This window comes from Panthera onca, chromosome A2 (genome assembly GCF_046562875.1).
Source record: "Panthera onca isolate mPanOnc1 chromosome A2, mPanOnc1 haplotype 2, whole genome shotgun sequence".
Taxonomy (NCBI): Eukaryota; Metazoa; Chordata; class Mammalia; order Carnivora; family Felidae; genus Panthera; species Panthera onca.
In genome coordinates this window covers 97,773,440-97,793,756 of record NC_138340.1, presented here as the reverse complement: position 1 = coordinate 97,793,756, position 20,317 = coordinate 97,773,440, and the positions used below count along the sequence as shown (strand labels likewise).

The 20,317-nt window shown below is 33.0% G+C and overlaps 1 protein-coding gene across 10 annotated transcripts in view; it reads right to left on the bottom strand.

Moving 5' to 3' along the window:
- Window positions 1-20,317, bottom strand: part of CASD1 (CAS1 domain sialic acid O acetyltransferase 1) — a 79,012-nt gene that overhangs the window by 35,202 nt on the left and 23,493 nt on the right. For all 10 annotated transcript variants that reach the window (XR_013553817.2, XR_013553814.2, XR_013553813.2 and 7 more), the window contains 9 exons: window positions 19,772-19,816; window positions 19,217-19,340; window positions 17,624-17,838; window positions 15,610-16,032; window positions 14,484-14,573; window positions 7,479-7,598; window positions 6,297-6,453; window positions 4,815-4,894; window positions 2,366-2,467 (listed from right to left, as the gene is read on the bottom strand). Coding sequence is in view for 3 of the 10 variants with exons in the window: in XM_078442402.2 (XP_078298528.1) it covers window positions 2,366-2,467; window positions 4,815-4,894; window positions 6,297-6,453; window positions 7,479-7,598; window positions 14,484-14,573; window positions 15,610-16,032; window positions 17,624-17,838; window positions 19,217-19,340; window positions 19,772-19,816 (1,356 nt within the window). In the remaining 7 variants the exon portion in view is untranslated. The remainder of the gene's footprint in view (window positions 1-2,365; window positions 2,468-4,814; window positions 4,895-6,296; window positions 6,454-7,478; window positions 7,599-14,483; window positions 14,574-15,609; window positions 16,033-17,623; window positions 17,839-19,216; window positions 19,341-19,771; window positions 19,817-20,317) is intronic.

Here is a 20,317-nt window from a genome sequence, read left to right as displayed (position 1 = left end):
TCTTGCAACAATATGAGATAAGCTGGTTCATTTTGAGCAGTCTCAGCCACAAGTGAAGAAATAAAGAGAAGTTCAAAATAATGACAAAAACACAAGAAACAAGTGTTGATGAGAATGTGGAGAAAAAGGACCTCTTGTATACTTTGATGGGAATGCAAACTGGTACAGACACTGTGGAAAACAGTATGAAGTTTTCTCAAAAAATTAAAAGTAGAACTACCCTGTGATCCCATAATTCCACTACTGGGTATTTATCCAGAGAATACAAAAGCACTAATTTGAAAAGATATATGCAGCCCTATGTTTACTGCAGTATTATTTACAATAGCCAAGATATGGAATTGGCCCAAGTGTCCATTAATAGATGAATGGATAAAGAAGATGTGTGCATATATATATACACACACAATGGAATACTATCCAGACATAAAAAGAATGAAATCTTTTTATGCAATAACATGGATCTAGAGGGTTTAATGCTAAGTGAAATAAGTCATTCAAAGAAAGACAAATATCATATGATTTCATTCATATGTGGAATTTAAGAAACAAAACAAACCAACAAAGAAAAAAGGAGACAAACCAAGAAACAAACTCTTAACTACAGAGAACAAATTGGTGGTCATCAGAGGGGAGGTCGGTGGGGTGATGGGTGAAATAGGCGAAGGGGATTAATAGTACACTTATCATGATAAGCACTGAGTAATGTATAAACTTACTGAATCACTGTATTGTTCACCTTAAACCAATATAACACTATATGTCAACTATACTGGAATTAAACTTTAAAAAAAGAACAACAACAATAAACTATTCTGAAGACATATGGTAAAATTTAAATGCTCAACCAAAATAAAACACATTTTATCTTGATACTCTCAATCAAATAAAACAACAATAACATCACCAATATCATGCTTTTAAGAAGGAGCATATGCACACAAGAATGGGGAAAAAAAAATGGTAGACCAGAAAGCACATAGAGCTTCCTTTTTTTTTTTTTTTTTAAACAAAGGTTTAAAGTGAACTATCACGGTAGATTGCTGTAATGACTAGGTTGAGAATTTAGAAGTTGGTAGCAAGACTTTAGCAAAGCTTTTTATTTATATGTGATTTTGAAGTGCAATGTAGTATACTGGAAAGTGCATAGGTACTGGAAACCAGAAATGGCACAAAATAGGCATTAAGAAAACATTTGTTGGGGCACTGGGTAGCTCAGTCAGTCAAGCATCTGACTTCGGCTCAGGTCATGATCTTGCAGTTCATGAGTTTGAGCCCCCTGTCGGGCTCTGTGCTGACAGCTCAGAGCCTGGAGCCTGCTTCGGATTCTGTGTCTCCCTCTCTCTGTGCCCCTCCCCTGCTTTCTCTCTCTCTCTCTCTCTCTTTCAAAATAAATAAACATTAAAAATATTTTTTTAAATCAATAAAAAAAAGAAAATCTTTGTTGAATGAAAAATAGGATGAGTGAAGTATGGAAGAAAAAAGGGAAAGAGAGAAGAGAGGTAATTAATATTTATTCATTGTCCATTATTTTCCAAATGCTGTGCTCGATATTTCCTGGCCAATTGAATCTTTCCTTCAAGATTAAAGTTACGGAATCACCCATGACACTGTTCTCTCTTCTTTACACACTTCTACCACAAAATCCATACTGTATATAACTTAGTACCTAAATATAAATAGTAACTTTGGGTTTTAAACTAGATTGTAAGGCTTAGAAGCCTGGTGGTATGTCTTCTTTCTCTAATATATTCCTCATAAAACCAACATCTAGAGCATATACTAGGGTTCAATAAATATTGTGTTGAATGGCCAAAACACATATATGAGGGATCATTTTTATTTTTTTTAAGTTTATAGGGATCATTTATTTTTAAGTTTATTTAAGTAATCTCTACACCCAACATGGGGCTCAAACTCACGACACCAATATCAGGAGCCACAGGCTCCAATGACTGAGCCAGCCAGGCACCCCTATGAAGGGTCATTTGTAAATCAAAATTATGTCTCAAAGAAAGGCCACTTTATAGACAACATTTTTACAGTATTTTCCTGCTCATATATATATATATATATATATATGTACATACATATATGTATATGTATATATATACACATATGTATATATATATACACACATATATATGTGTGTGTGTATATATATATATATATATATACATATATATATATACACACACATGCATACCCTCTCTCCACTATAAAAAAATGGGAGGAGGGCTGCTTTAATTTACCAAGTCAACATACTTCCTTATACTAAAACTAAATAAAAATAATTATAATTTTCCAAATAATTCTTTTAAAGCGTTAATTTGAAATGGCAAAAGATCACAAGGTAAATACATACGTAACGGTCTAACCTCCATCTGAACCACCATTCATATACATTCCCTTTCAGTTCAAAACACTTGGACAATGGCCAAAGAGAAAAGATCTTCTCAAATGCACCCTGAGAAAAGGAATCCAGAACACAAAATAAGATGGTATGAGTCAATACTTGTTTTCTAACTCTATTCTAAATTATAGTTTTCTACTAGGATTATAAAAAAGTTATTCACAATTTAAAAATTCTTTAATTTGACGTTCATTTGAAAATAAATTTATTTTACTAACGGCTAATAAAGATGACTTAAAACTTTTTTGTTAACTTACTTTCACTGCACATGAAAGGCTACTGAGACTGCAAAATTAAAACAAAAAGTAAGCTAGTAACTGGAAAATTCTTCCATTTAAGGTTTTTAATCTATTACATAAAGCAGCTAATATTTACTGATCAAAACATCAAAATACAAAAGACCTCAGCCATTATGATATCAATATCCTAAAGAATGATGGTTAAAGTTAAAATACAGTTTTTCCTTCTCTAAATGTCCTTAATAATCTATAATCAACCATCTGAATTAAAAGAATCCTCCGAATTAGTCACCTTACTTAATCAACCATACCCAAATGCCATTACCAGCCTTTGAAACAAAGTTTACAATTTTACTCTGGTCAAGTTAGTGAATGCACTCTCTTATTAATCTGACAAGCCTGGAAAATCTGGGACTGAAGGGGCAGAAGTCTTGGGTGCATTCCTGCACATTAATGAAGTCTTTCAAAGAAGAGAACAAAAACCTCAATTCCCAGACTAAAGAAGGACAGCAAACTTTTTGAAGGAAAGCTCCATTATTAGACCTAATGCCACAGCATAGAAAATGTAACATAACAATTTTTAAAAAGGCTATTAAAAACCAAAAAAGTGAAAACAGCATTGTATTTTAGGTAATGCTGAATCTTTATAAGAACTTTATTATTTTAATAAAATACAGTATCCTCCATTTAACCATTTAAGAATTTAAAATACCTATAACTTATTAAACAGAGGTCCTATCAAAATCTGTGCCTCAGAAAATAGAGGATTCTTACCAAGAGTTGCAATATAAAGTACTTATAGATCATAAATATTGATATGAAGTACAGAAATATAAATATCAAAATAAAATATAGAAATATTTAGCATCTATTAGAAATACATGGTCCTGTAGATCATATATATGTATTTAGCACTTAACATATTATTTCTGATTAAAAATTTATTTATGTGATCAACAGAAAAGTTTTTAGTGAGCACCCATTTTGTGAAAGACACTGGGCTATACTGGGCCATGTACTTTTTCCTTTTGTACACTAATCCAAAGCTGGGGAAACCTTTATTGAACCTCTGGTTCACCTTCCCTTGTCTCCCTCAGATGCACCACAGAGTGTTTGGAATTTTAATCAATAAGTGTCAAGTAGCTGTTGCAGTTACCTGGCTATTTCTTCATACGTTTGCTATTGTTTCCTTATTATTTATAAATCTCCTGCAAAAAACCTTGCAGGTCAGGCAGAAATAAAAATGCTTTATTTCTAAGCATGAAAATAAGAATGAAAGCCTACAAAAACAAACTAATAAAAACCAGCTTTATAGGATCACTCTCTCCCTCTCCCTCTCTCTCTCTCTCTCTCTCTCTCTCTCTCTGTCTCTCTCTCTCACACACACACACACACACACATACACACACACACACACACACACACACACACGATGCTTATATGGCATTTGCACCTGACACAGCTAAGTACAAGACAGGGAATGTTGGAGATGGGAGCAAACTACAGAATAAGTCACAACTACAGGCATTCAAATTAAAATATTTTGTTATAAAGATCATACTGCCCAAATAATATGTCTGTCTGATGGACTGACCAGCAGGTAGGAATTTGCCACCTTGCTAAAGTAGCTGAAAACATCTCAACCGTCATAAGAGGGGGATACAAGGGTAGAGGTAAGAAAATGACCAAAAATTTTATTAAATTAAACATATTCCATACATACAAACCCATTTGCTCCTGAGTTGGTTTTACTAACTGCCAAAATTTTAGTCTATGCAGTTATGGAAAAGTCAAGTAACACTTTGAAGCAATGAATAATGCACAAACCAAGCTGCAAATTCTGTCAAGAGAATTTTGATCTCCACTTAGAGTAGTGTCTTATAAGAGGCATTCAATAAACGTCTGATTGATCAAAGTCAAGTAAAATGGATTTTGAACAATTGCCAGAGGAAGAGCTTTAAATTGCTCTTACAACAAAAACAGTGGTAACAAAAGTAGATAGGTCTCAAAAGAACTACACTGAGTAGTCAACTACAGAGTGACACTTTTATTACAGTCATTAAAAAATGAAGCTAAAAAAAAGCTCTGACTCTTCTTACATACTTTGACTTGAACTTTAAAATAAAATAGAACAAAATATAAACTGAAAAGACTGTACAAACCTGAGAATATGCCAAAAAACATATACATAACAGCAAGAAGGCTAGTTTCAACAGTAAGCCAAAATGCCAGAAACAATTTCCTAAGAGAGAAAACATTTAATTTACTAAAAAGTATAAATTTACATAAAAAACATATTAAATAGTCTCTGTTTAATGTATTAATACTCTGCACAGTCCTTACAATAATCAAAGGCTGCCTATAGGATACATAAAATATATGTAAGTGGTATAAACTGTAAGAAGGGCAAAAAGGAAAAGACGGACCAGCCTCACTAGGAAGGAGGCCACAACCCACACCTGACACCTTACGTATCTCCTGTTCATCCACTATAAATATATCTGAAAATATCTCCTGGATTCAATTATACCCATGTACTATTCAAAGTTACAACAAAATTTGGAAAAATATGTCAATATGTTCAATGTAATTCTAACAAACATTCATGTTGAATATAGCTTAGGTAACACTGCTTAAACATTAAAGTTTCAAGGAAAGAGCTTAAGAACTCCCTAATGGACTAACGTTGAACCTTAAAATGTATTTTAACGTATGCATATTTTAAGTTACGTGTTCATAGTTTATATATATTGATTTAATTTAATATGTTAGGTTTGTGTCGAGGGATTAAGGTACAAAGGCTATTCAACGACATTAATGGACTTGATTAAAGGCTGGAACTCAACTCTTTCCTGAAAAAGTTATTTGACATTATGATGGAAGTCAGTGGAAGATATTTTTGATATATAATATTTGATTGAAAGAGTTAAGTTAAAAATTACTAAAAACAACAATTTTTAATTTTTCCAAAAAAGGGAAGCTTTTATTTCAATGATATGATCTTCAGGGGGAAAAAGCATGAAGAGAAATGAATGTGGCCTCACTTTGAATATGACCAGTAACTGGCTATGTGGAGTTTGAAGGTGACGACCTTCTGGACGCTCAGGTTTCTTTATATGCACAACAGGCTGACAGTAAGTGTGTAAAGAGTTGTCTAGAGGGTAAATTGTATTAGTGCCCTTTAGACCTGGCTGACATAAAAAGCCTTTTTGTAAGTGAATGTTTATCCAAAAATCTCAATACATGTAAAATATATAAAGCAGAGCTGCCAAAGACGAGAGAAGGCTATAAGGGCCTGGAGCCCCATTGGATTGCTCTCCTCTCCTCCAGTGGTCTTCACTCGGGCTCTGTACAGGACAGTCTGACAAATGCTGCGTCAGCTGATGTGTAAAACGACTTTGAAAAATTTAGATTAAAAAAAACACATACATACAATAGACATGCAAACTATTAATCTGCACTGTTATATTACTTGAATTATTTAGCTGTACCATTTTGGAAACATAGTTTAAGAACAAAGTTTCAAATATCAAAACTACACATAAATTTAAACTATGTCTCAATAAAAAATAGCCTTTAACAATGAGAAATAAATTTTGTACATGAAAAGTATATATTTATTAACAGTAAGAGAGTATATTTACCGTTTGCTTTTTTTTGGATTATTTGTGGCCATAGTGCTAAAGTAACATATATGACCATGAACCATACAGTGACCAAGGGGACAAAGTAATAGAATTGATAAGGCCGATCCATTACTATACATAACACCACTACCAGGAAATTGAGACGAAATAAGACCTATTAAAAAGGAGAAGAAAATGGTTTTCATTCCAGGTATGCAGGAAAAGCAAAGACAGATTCTCTCTGACAGAGTACAAACGTTTATTTAAGACCAAAGTAATAACTGCAAGTATATTTTACTAATCCTTAAAATTACATTTGTTCTACAATCACTGTAAAGAGTTGAATATAAAATATTTATGCATCATTATATTAACTAAATCCAAGTAAAACACCAACCTCAGCTGTCCTCTGGCTACAACTGTCATCTTGCTAAATGTAGGGAGAGAATCATAAGTCTCCTTCCTAAGGCTATGGTTTATAAGCAGAGATTAGATTACGTCAACAAAAGGGTGTCCATTTCATCTGTTTGATGTTGATTTACCCCATTTAGGATTAAGTTGAGAGTTGTCATAGATACAAAATAATATTACTCAAATTAAAAAGTGACTTTGGGACCTCTGTTAACAGTCATGTCAGACCGTGTGATGTCACTCAAAGAACACAGGGTTTAAGCAGATTGATATTAGAGTTGTACCACTTACTATCTGACCATAGGCAAATTATTTAACCTCTCTGAGCCTCAGTGTCCTTTCTGTAAACATGAAGATCACAACTCAGGGTTGTAATGAGGGATAAATAATGTTCAGGAAGTGTCCAGCATAAGGTGGAATATTAATAAATTATTAATAAATTAATATTAATAAATTAATATTAATAAATTAATATTAATAAATATTAATCCTCTTCTTAAAGAAAACATAGCATATTATAATAATTCCAGGTAACTGTACATTTCTATAAAACTGAAGTGAATTAGCAGTGTCGTCCCTTGAGTACTGGTCCTTTTATTAGACATTCACTTAAATTACATTTTCCCTTCCCTCAGTAATAAATTATTTATCTCGAATTATTAACCACAGAACACAGAAATAACATAACTTTAAAGTGCAATGTCATATTCAAATTATTGGTGGCCTTATAATGACCATATTCATATTTTTATGTCAAAATGAAAGAAGAAGAACTGAAATCATCCCTACCTGACAGACTCTATGAATTCCAAAGTCTCCTTTGATCCAAAAGTATGAGAAATGCCCATACCCTGTCTGAAACAGGTATGCAGCAACCAGAACCCGGATGTGCATGTACACAGGCAAAAACTGTTGACAAAAAATAAATAGGTAAAATATGTTGGCACTAACTATACTTTGAAACATCATAACCAGTACATTTAATCAAGGCAATGGATCATCGTTACCAGTTGGTATAAGCTCAATAAAAACATTTATGTTCAAAAGTTAGGCAACACAGACCAAGCACTAAAAAAATGTAGACTTCAGAATCAGACCCGATTCAAATTCTGGTTCTGCCCCTTACCAGCTATGGGACTTTAAGTCCGAGTTTTCTAAAATGCAAAATAACAAGGTTCTTATGAGGAATGCAGGAGTTAATAAATGTGAAACACTTTGTGTATTTCCTCCACTTAGAATTAAATATAAGATATCCATAGTTATTAATCATCAGATATGCTGAATACGAGGTAACTCTGGATTTCACATTTTCCCAGTGAGAAGATAAAAAAAACCAAAAAACAAAATGCCACATTTTTGGCTCCCTTAAAAACATGGACTTTAGATTTGTAAATTGTTGTGTAACTACTTATTTAATTATTTAGCAAAAAATGTATATTAAAATATATGCAAACATAATTTAGAAATATTATTTCCCTCCCATTCTTTTTTTTTTCAATATATGAAGTTTATTGTCAAATTGGTTTCCATACAACACCCAGTGCTCATCCCAAAAGGTGCCCTCCTCAATACCCATCACCCACCCTCCCCTCCCTCCCACCCCCCATCAACCCTCAGTTTGTTCTCAGTTTTTAACAGTCTCTTATGCTTTGGCTCTCTCCCACTCTAACCTCTTTTTTTTTTTTTCCCCTTCCCCTCCCCCATGGGTTTCTGTTAAGTTTCTCAGGATCCACATAAGAGTGAAACCATATGGTATCTGTCTTTCTCTGTATGGCTTATTTCACTTAGCATCACACTCTCCAGTTCCATCCACGTTGCTACAAAGGGCCATATTTCATTCTTTCTTATTGCCACGTAGTACTCCATTGTGTATATAAACCACAATTTCTTTATCCATTCATCAGTTGATGGACATTTAGGCTCTTTCCATAATTTGGCTATTGTTGAGAGTGCTGCTATAAACATTGGGGTACAAGTGCCCCTATGCATCAGTACTCCTGTATCCCTTGGGTAAATTCCTAGCAGTGCTATTGCTGGGTCATAGGGTAGGTCTATTTTTAATTTTTTGAGGAACCTCCACACTGTTTTCCAGAGTGGCTGCACCAATTTGCATTCCCACCAACAGTGCAAGAGGGTTCCCGTTTCTCCACATCCTCTCCAGCATCTATAATCTCCTGATTTGTTCATTTTGGCCACTCTGACTGGCATGAGGTGATATCTGAGTGTGGTTTTGATTTGTACTTCCCTGATGAGGAGCGACGCTGAGCATCTTTTCATGTGCCTGTTGGCCATCCGGACATCTTCTTTAGAGAAGTGTCTATTCATGTTTTCTGCCCATTTCTTCACTGGGTTATTTGTTTTTCAGGTGTGGAGTTTGGTGAGCTCTTTATAGATTTTGGATACTAGCCCTTTGTCCGATATGTCATTTGCACATATCTTTTCCCATTCCGTTGGTTGCCTTTTAGTTTTGTTGGTTGTTTCCTTTGCTGTGCAGAAGATTTTTATCTTCATAATCCCTCCCATTCTTAATTTTTTAAGTTTATTTATTTATTTTGAGAGAGAGAGAGAAAGAGAATGAACGAACGAACCAGCAGGGGAGGGGCAGAGAGACAGAGGGAGAGAGAGAATCCCAGACAGTCTCCACTCTGTCAATGCAGAGCCTGATGTGAGGGCTCCATCTCACAAACTGTGAGATCATGATTTGAGCCGAGATAATTTAAACTATGAGATGAAACTATCAGACACTTAACCGACTGCGTCACCTAAGTGCTCCCAACCCTTAATTTCTAAAACAATTTTATTTTACTCTCCTACATCAATGTTACATCATGACCAAGATGCTTAGAATAATTTACCATGGTTTTTCAGAGCATCCTATCTTCACTTCTTTTTTTAACATTTATTTATTTTTGAGACAGAGAGAGACAGAGCATGAATGGGGGAGGGTCAGAGAGAGAGGGAGACACAGAATCTGAAACAGGTTCCAGGCTCTGAGCTGCCAGCACAGAGCCCGACACAGGGCTCGAACTCACGGACCGCGAGACCATGACCTGAGCCAAAGTCGGATGCTTAACTGACTGAGCCACCCAGGCGCCCCTCCTATCTTCACTTCGAAATTAAATGAAATGTAACACATTTCTGATCTATATTTTATGGGAATCACTGGAAATATCTCATTTATAACTCCTAATTCTCATAACCCTAGAATGCTGTCATTCATCCTATCAGCCACCACCCCTTTACGTGTATGATCATGATCTCCACAACACAACTAGTGCACTGGTTTTGAAATAATCTTTTTTTAAATTTATTTTTATTTTTTTAATTCATTTTTGAGAGAGACAGAGATAGCGTGAGTGGGGGAGAGGCAGAGAGAGAGAGAGAGAGAGAGAGAGAGAGAATCCCAAGCAAGCTTCGCACTGTCAGTGCAGAGCCCGATGCGGGGCTTGAATTCATGGAACCACGAGATCATGGCCTGCGCTGAAACCAAGAGTCAGATGCTTAACTGACTGAGACACCCAGGCACCCCTTGAAATGATCTTTAAAAGGCTTGTTCAGTGACATCCAACCCTTGCAATTATAAGATTATTCTTTTAGGGATAATTACTAAATCTATGTAAACATTTTTTGGCTCCTATTTTATAGATGCATCTGATCACTCTGTGATTATCCAGCATTGACAAACTTATGGCCACTTCAGGTTAATGTATGTTTTCCAAGTGATACCTTGTAGGAAAAAATAAAATAAGTAGACATCTTAAATAGATTTTATGAGTCCTTCAATGTATGCATCTTTTGTATATATCCTTGAATGCACCCTTGAGCACATCTTTTTCTTTTCTGAGAAGGCAAAAAGCCCTGAATTTATAATAGGTCATAAACTCTTCAATACCCCTTCTACTCTAGCCAAACTGTTAGGGTTCTCTGTCTCCTAGAGTGATTCTTGTGCCTCCCTGTCACCTTTCCTTTGTTTATCTGTTTATTCTACCCTGGAATATTCTTCTTGTGACCATATTTTGCTTATTCAAATCTTATTCTTCTTTAGAGCCCTGTTCAAAAATTTCCTATCTTTACTCTCAGATGAAAGTCATTTTTCCTTCCTCAGAGTTCTTACAGCACTGACATCTATATATCAAACAGGGTTTTTATTTATTGCCCTTCATCATTAGTTCTTTTTAAATGTCTTATCGTTAAATCAGAAATTTTCGATGAAGGTGTAAGCTACTAGAATCACAGTGATGAAGGTAGGAAATGTCGTATTAAAATAACCTCAGGATTTATCTAAGCCTGTCACCTCATTCTTGAAAGCACTCTAAAATATTCCCTTCAAGTATCTGAACACTTTGAACAGTAGAATATGTACAAATTCCCAAGGCAATCCATTCATTTTCAGATGGCCATTTACTACCATAAAGTTCCTTTTCAAGAAAAGTTGAAATCTAACTCTATGTAAAAGCTACCAACTTCAGTCTTCTAGGGCAATGCTATGCAATAGAAATAAAATGCAAGTCACATAGTGCACTTTTAATATGGCTACCAGAATATTTAAAAAGCTCAAAGAATCAAGTGAAACTAATTTTAATAAATATAATGTATTTAATTGAATATATACAAAATACTTTCATTCTAACATGTAATGAGGATGTAATAAGATATTTTATATGTTTTAGGCTAAATTTTTGAACTTAGTATGCATTTATCACAATTAATCATACTTAACTGGTATGTATTTCACATTCACAGCACATCTCAATTCCAACTAGCTATATTTCAAGTGCTCAACAGCCACATGTGTCTAGCGGCTTCCATAATGGAGAGTCTAGCCTTAGAGCCTTTTGCATACACTGATTCTTAGATCTGATTGTTCTACAAGTACCTGAAAATAGTTGTCAAACCTAGGCTAACTATTCCCAATCACTTTAATCACTGTCCACAAACATGCTTTGAAATCCCCTCAAGACTGGGGCTGGGCCTACAAACTTCGGACTTGGTTATTACATTTAAAAAGTAAACACTATTCATTTAAACTAAATTAAACACTATCACAGCAATCTGCCAAGTACCTGCCAATGTTGGATTATTGAAAATTTCATGTAATACTTCTCCCAAGTTTTTATTTTAATGCATTTTAAGCCAACAAAAAAGTTGTAAGAATAATACAATGGATATCCATATACCATGCTGACCCATTTTAAAGAATGCTGCAGACTACATCGTTCCTAAATATATTAGCAAGTATCTTCTAAGAAGATAAAATAGTTTCTCACATAATCATATATCATTTTAACAACCCAAGATTTAGTATTACTATAACAGTATCTATTGTAAAATTTACATTCAAATATCCCTGACTGTGCCAGTAACATCCTCTATGGTTTAAAAACAAATTTTTTTTAGGAATCTTGGATCAAGTATCATACAGTGCACTTAGTTGTCGTTTCTCTTCTGTCTCCTTTAATCCAAATTATTTTTCTTTTTATCTTTCATGAGTCAAGTACTACAACAAAATTTTAATATTAAAATATGTTTGGAATTTTAACTGCATTACAATTAATAGCTAGGCTGGCTTCAGATTCTGTTCTTTTTCTAGTCCCACAAATTTTCCCTCAAGATCTTTTATTCAGATCCTTTCATGAAAGTTACTTACAAACTCCCAAAGGAAAAAAAAACCCACTGTGGAACACAAAATCATCTACTGTATAGACCTAACTCGCTGTACTCTCCATATTAAATTCACAGTGTTTTATCCCTATTTCCTATAAATTATGTTTTAAAAGAATGTTTATACCAACAATTGCAATCTGCTAGACCATCTGGATTATTTTAAGAATTCTCTGTATTTTTTTATGGCTTCTATTTTAGTATAAAAACATGGCACAACTAAAGTTTGACATATTTTAACATATTTTACTCAAAATAAAAAACATTAAGATTATGTAATTAAAATAACCATGGCAGGTAAAAAAGGTTTTTAATGAGGGTAATCCCTCAAATATCCAAGAATCAGGTCCCAAAATATGTTATAACCCATGCTAATTATGCTTTGCTAATGTAGACACAGGTAATTTTTAACCACAAAATCCTATTATATAAAAGAACAGGAATATGTTAATTAATCATAACAAATGGTCTGTTAATGAAAAGTATGTCCTTTCAGAACAGAGATTTTTAAAAACTGTAATTTAGGATATATTGGGATGTAGTCTAAGATATATTAGAATTAGAATGCTAGCTTGGCAAATGATTATAACAGAATGCCAAATTACCTTCATCCTTTTATGATCCAAATTCTTTCTGGAATCACTGAATTGAGGAACTTAATCTGCCATTAATTCTTTCTATCTGATTTTTTTAAAATAGGAGTATCACCCTTTAATATGTCAGCAATAAATTATGTCTCTAAGTGGCATTTTCTTAAAACAAAAGACTTTTTTCCTTCTCAAATTAATCTAATCCTTATTCATATGTGAGGGGTATTTCTAAGATTCTATATTCATCTCTACTGACTTTTTAGAGAATCTGACAAATCTATCCTCCAAATTCTGAGCTGGGCTTACAAACAGTCTTACTATCCTCATCTCCCCTTGCCTCGGATTTCTTTTACTGTCTTCAATCTTCTGTACCAACTTGAACTCACTAGGTCCCCTTCAGTTGCAGCGCGACAGGAATTTCACTGCTGCCACAAATATACACATCATAGCCATACAATTTCAGTAAAAATTATACTTCATTTCTTTATCTTCTGCCCTTCAAACAAACCATCCATAAAATCATGGACAATTTTTGAAAATAACGAAAAGATTCAATGAAGAATAATATTATTTTCAAATTGTTGGAGATATCTGAAGAAAACCTCAGTATTATTTGTTTTCTTAACTGCTACTTTGGAAATTTCAAAATACTTCTGTCTGGACAAAATTCTTATCTCAATTTATCTCAATTTATCACCAATTCAAATACTATTTACAGATGTGTGCTTTGTGTAAACAAAACAATAAAAAACAGTTCAGTAGTTCCATAATTGTTTTAAAGCATATTTTATAGAAATCAGTTTGTACCTTCACTATAAAACTTGCGTGAAAAGTAGTTATAAGATGTAGGTTCGCCCTCCAAAGTCTGCTTTAATTGCAACGTAGCTGGAATGTTACAACTCGGAATACGTTTTTTTTTTTGTTTTTGTTGTTTTTTTTTTTACTCCTGTCAAATCCAGGGTGTCCTGAGACCATGAGAATCCTATCTTTTAAGACAACTAGGGAGAAGGAAAAAATGACTTTGTCCAGGTACAGCACATCAATGGTACAATGGTAGTCCATTAGTACCTGAGTTCTTTGAATAATGGAGGAAAAGAGTTCTAAGGTTTTTAAACTCTAGAAGTGTAACAATATAAAATACAAGTAAGGGTAGAATATAAATATAGTCATCTAATTTGATTTCTTTTGATAGTAACTTGTCTATTTGAAATCTTTAGCAATTAAGTGTCATCTACATTGTTTCCTCCTAAGTTTAAATTAGCTGTCCAACAGGGTGGCATGAATTAATACCCTTAGGTTATCAGCTGTTTCTACTCCATTAAAATTAAGGCCAGGTATTACTAATAAATTATTGCCTGAAGACTATACATTCTCAAAGAGTCAGGTGGTAGGAGAAGAATGGGAAGGCATAAAGGTTGGGTAGAAAATAAAATGGGTCTCTAAACGGTCAAGAATATAAAACACAAAAGAGGTGGTGCCCTTAAAGAAACATTAAAGTGCCACTGTTTCCTATATTTTCTGAATTTAAATTCAAAATACTTACTGTACTTGCTCCAGAGATATGATAAATCAGAATCACAAGTTGCATCCAGCCTTTCCATTCATCAGTTTGTTCTCTATTTAACACTTTAGTCTGTGGAAAAGAACCAGTCTGTTTTACAATTCATTATGAAGGTATTATTAAGTAAATTTTTCTTATAGGACATAAAGCTAATGCTTCTGTTAAAAGAACTTTGGAGAAAAACAAACAATTAAAGATTGTCATTTTATTTGATAAGATATATAATGAAACTATTTCAATATAATATGATTTGGAGAATTAATATAAACTAAAGGAGATTTTATATATTTAAGTTGCTACTCATGGTTTTATATTAAGATTACATTTAAAGTTTGACAGATGTGTTTGTTAGTCTAAAAAATGGCATTGTATAATTTTCTTTAGAAAAATCTTAGGAGTTTCAGCTAGAAAAGATCTTACAGTTCTCTTATATTTTACTGTGAAAAAATGGTCCATTATTATAGTTTATTTTCCCAAGGAGATGAAAAAACTGATTAGTCATCCTCATATGAAAGTTACTTCTTACAAGAGAGTTTATTAATTCAAATAAATCATGCCTTAAAAAGAAGTTACGCTAATATTCTGAGCAATTACAATAATTTGAAAACAGGAAATTCAGACTATTATAAGCAGTGCCCACATTATTACATAAATTCTAATTTGTGTGTATACATGTCTGTATAGATATATAAATATAAAATGTTTGTGCATATAGGCATTTGTTAATTATATTTTTTAGTTACTTTTTAAAAACTTTACATAAGATAATAGTATCTCATGTTTGTAGACCATTATAAAATTGGGAACACCTCCACTTTCCCTATTCCCAAACAGGCAAAATAACACTAAGCCATGACATCTTTTTCACAGATCCTTATTCACCAATTTTTTCAACAATCTTTATGTGACTCTGAATTTCTTCCAAACTGTTTCAAAAAAAAGCAACTGTTAAGAGTCCACCAGGCAAAGTACAACCACAATATCCTTTTGTCCTCTTCTATATATGTGTTTGAATATTCTGGCATGGTACATGATTATTATTTCTTTAATCTAGAGTTTACAATGAGATGAAAGAGTTAACATGAGCTAAAAAGAAAATGACTCTTACCTCCTTAGTATTTTCATTGTAAAATACTCCCAAAACCAAGATGTAGATAATTGGAATAAAGAAAGTTGAATGTGTATAAAATTTGTTTTCCTTCATAAATAGATTTGCACGGTCACACATATAGAAATAAGCCATTATCAGGCCAAGTTTGCAGAAAGACTGTAAAAGTATTTCTAATGGAGACACAGAGGTATTGATAATATTTTTCTTTTCCTCTCCACTTTCCAAATCAGTACATGGCTTATTCTTCCGATGAGTGTTACGATGAATTATATAAAAAATTAAATATCCGATAATAGATAAAGTAAAAAAACAAGCAGCTAGCTTCTGTATGAGGGTAAGAGGAGGCCGAGGTTGACAACAGGAACCATCTACAGGCTTCAAAATCTTATTGCAATACACGTTCATAAGAATCATTGCACTCTGTGAACAAATCAAGTTATTTGGTTATTATCTTGTCAGTAATGTATCTTGCATTAGATTTTCTCTTGTGAATATTACTGACTTTTCAGCACCGAAACTAAAATGCCTTTGTACTCTTTGCTACCATTTCCCAAACACTCATGCAAATAATGGTATTCCTTAATCTGTAATAGCCAGTTCAGGGGTTTTCAAACTTCTTGGACTATGATCCATAATGAAACACTCATTTTATAATGTGACCCAGAACACATCCACAGGAAACAATATCTATCCTTACTATCTAGAATGCACTCTGACATTTGTCTATTCTATTCTTAAAAAAATAAAACACTGATTTCATGGCTATTGGGCCATGACCTTTGGTAAAACAAATACTGACAGATGTCAAAGCCCAAAGAATTTTAGTTAGCAGACTCGCAGGATACTTAAGACAGAGTGCCAGTCTTTAGATGTAAAAAAAGATATAAAATTACTGCCACCGAAAAATCATTAATTCTTAGCTAACAATATTTGTAATGTGCTTTTCATTTGGTTTATCATTTATGAGCACTTAGAATTATAAAGTTTTAAGATTTCTAATGTTAAATAAAATGTGGAATCTTCAACATGGTTTCATTATAGCACAAATCTCCTAGATAAGCTGCCAAGATTCTGCCTAGTTGAAAGTTCAGTCAAGTCTAGTTCTATAAAAATTTTATAGTTTAGGCTATTTTGGAACTCTAAGATGATTATATTTTTTAAGCCTAAATGTTCAAAATACTCAACTATTTAGAAAATCTCATACTTTTAGCCCTGCAACTTCAGGAAGTTCTGTACCTGAAAATCTTGAAGATACTAGCTTACAAACTCCAACCCAAGGTTCTTAACCAGTTCCAGGGGGTCCACAAAGCCCCTTAAAGTATATGGAGAGCCATGTGTGTGTATATGCATATACACACACAAACACGCATTTCTGCAAGACTGGAACAGAATCATTCCTTTTTACAGAATACTCAAAGGGGTTATGTGATTCTCAAGAAGATTAAGAATCACTCCTTTATAAGAAAACAATAACTAAATAATATCTGCTGTACTGTATGTGACAATTTATAACCATGCAGTTCTCTTTCTTATTTAACCTATTTCCATCTGTCTGGATTTGTTCAGTAACTACTACGCAGCCCATATAAAACTTAGGGTAAAATAACGATAAGAGAATAAAAATTATGCTACATGTTTTAAAAAGGTGCTCTTCACAGAAGCTTGATCTTACACATTTAAGGTTTTTAAGGCAAAGAGAACATAATACAGTAGTTTTTAAACAGGAGTGTGGTGAGAACTTATAAGCTTAGGAGACAAGGTATATTAAGAATGAGGAGCACTCAATAAATGAAGTTTCATTTCCTCCCTCCCATAACTTCTTTCCTTCTTTTACTAAAACTCTCACATGTATAAAAGCAAAATTAGTTCTACGTGCATGTTTAGATAGAATAACTACAAGTAATTAAGACTGTAATAAAATAAGTTGTTTGTTACCATATTATAGTGACTTATAGCTAAAACTAATAAGATATTGTAGTTTCTATCTCCTGATAGATACAAGAATTCTTACAGTTTCTCTGCTTGATTCAGGAAGATGTAAGCCATCCAAAGACTCTGTGATGGTTTCTTGAGCAATTAATTTAGAAACACTGAACATCTTAACATTTGATTTAGAATTTCTGGTGCTACTATTCAAAATGCTGACTGCAGCTTCATTGTAGGCATCTATCTTCTCATTAGTGATCATTTTCCTATTTTCACTTAATAGATCTTCATAAACAGGATCTGTACACAAAACACATATTTTTAAAAACACATTTAAAAAATCCCTACTGATAGAATTAGTGATCATGCAGGTTCACTGATTGTACTTCATATTCTGTTGTGAAAGTTCAGATACTTTGAATCAATCGATATCTCTTTTAAATCTAAAGAACTTTTATCCCTCTCTTATCTTAGTACACAGCTTTCAGGAAATATTTTTATGTTCTAGCATATCTTAGGAGTTTAAAATTTGGGGATACTGAGTACCACTGGGCAATGGGAATTGAAAACTAGACCGAAAAATGGGGTGCCTGGGTGGCTCAATTGGCTGAACGTTCAGCTCTTTATTTCAGCTCAGGTCATGATTTCATGGATCCCTGAGATCAAGCTCTGTGTCAGGCTCCACGTCAGGTTCCGCACTCATAGCATGTAGCCTGCTTAGGATTCTCTCTCCCTCTCTCTCTGCCCCTCCCCTGGTCGCATGCTCTCTCTCTCTCAAAATAAATCAACAAACATTTAAAAAAATAAATAAAACTGGATTGGGGAAGACTGCCGAATTAAGAGTAACAGTCAATCTTTTTTTTTCCTGCCACTGCTTTGCTCATACAATTGGAAGGTAGTATTATTGAGGATCAAAGTCCCTTATCACTTACCATAAATAATTTTTTTCTCATTTTAGTAAAAGAAAGGTTAACAATTAGTTTGTAAATAATATAGATTGCAGAATAGATTATCACTACTCTTGCTGTTCCGTTTAACTTGACATTCAATTTGGAAATAATTGTAAGAGTTTCTGACAAGCCAGTTGAATTGCTAAAATATCCAAGGCAATTTCATATAGTGCTAGACATTAAATAATGGACATTCAATAAACTCCTGAAATGACTTGATCTAATGTCAACTTTCTCTTAAAGAATTTCATTACCAAGTATAAACTAGATGGTATGAATTTAAATACATTCTGTCAATTCCAGAATTTATTTGCTTCCAATGACTCTAATATTATGAAACGGACTTAATAATTTTTTTCTGTATTTCCCAATCACCATAAATATACTTTGTAAGAAATAAAAATCAGGGGTAAACATCTCATTTATCTTTGAGAACTTATTCTTTTTGTTATATGCTGCAGCCATTTTGTATGCTGAGGCTCCTTGAAGGATATTTTTGTTTATTTATTATTTATTTTCACTTATTATATTTATTAGTTTATCTCTTCCTTAAGTTCAAAAAAGGAAAGCAAATAACTCAAATTTATTCTAATTTTGCAAACCTTATTTCAAGGTTTATCCTCATAAAGGAGTAATTCTACTTCTTGAAACAGGAGACAATAAAAAACCCATGCTTCAAAATATATACATAATGACATTTGTTCATTACTCATTTGTTCATTCCTTACCTTGTAAGACCCAATAAACATCACTAGTCTTTGCCAGTTTTTCTAAAAGTGGTGCTATGGAGGTAATGTTCATTTTATATTGGGAAAGAGCTTCATTGCTACCATTGTGAATCTTGATAGACCACTAAGAAATAAAAAATAAGCATTAATTCAGCATTTATCACAGAAAAATTATAACTTGCTCTATTGTAACAAAAGTTATTATTTTAAGATAATCTCCACTTTTATTCAACATTAGAATAAAATTTCGTCAAATTATTTCATGAAATCTATGAAGGCAATTAAAAAAAGCTGATATAACATTAGACACTCAATGTATGACATTCAAGAAGAATGTAATTTTATAAATAAAATAATATTGACATTTAACACCAAGTTTACTAAATTTATTCAAATTGTTTCATTAAAATAAATCAGCATCATTAATTATAATAGAAATAGTAATCGAAATATAGGTACAATCAAGAATTCTATTTAACATAAGTTAACTTTTCCTCAGCGTGTCCTTAAGAATGAAACAAAAATCCGTACGTAAGAATATGCATAATAACTTACTGTGGCAGCTCCTGCTATAATCACATGGGGCTTTGCAACAGAATCCTAAAGAAAGAAAAATCTTCATAAGAGTGTTCCATCTAGTTATGGGAATTAATATAAGTAACATCACTTACTTTTTGCCTTAAATTTAAAGTTCTTCCTTCTAAATCCATTTTAATTTTCTGAGTTCCTTACTGGATTCTCATTATAACAAGATGGCACATCCAATGCCTAAAACCTTACATGGTTATGTGGTTATACAGAATAGCATGAAGCTTGTATGTTTAATTTTTTGGTGTTCTTAAAAAAAAAGCCCAAAATATATCACTGAAATTTAATATGGCCTAATATTATTCTGAATTTGGAGTAAACTGTTTAGAGTAAAGCTCTAGTATATTATGTCAGCCAATTAAAAAATATTAATGAAGACTAGAGGGTACATAGAAAAATGTTAAATAAAATGCAAGAAATGTAATCTTTGGAAAAGCTACATCTGACATGTATAACGGCTAATTATCATAGACCACAATGTGCAAAGAAACAAGGAGAAATTTGGTAGAAATC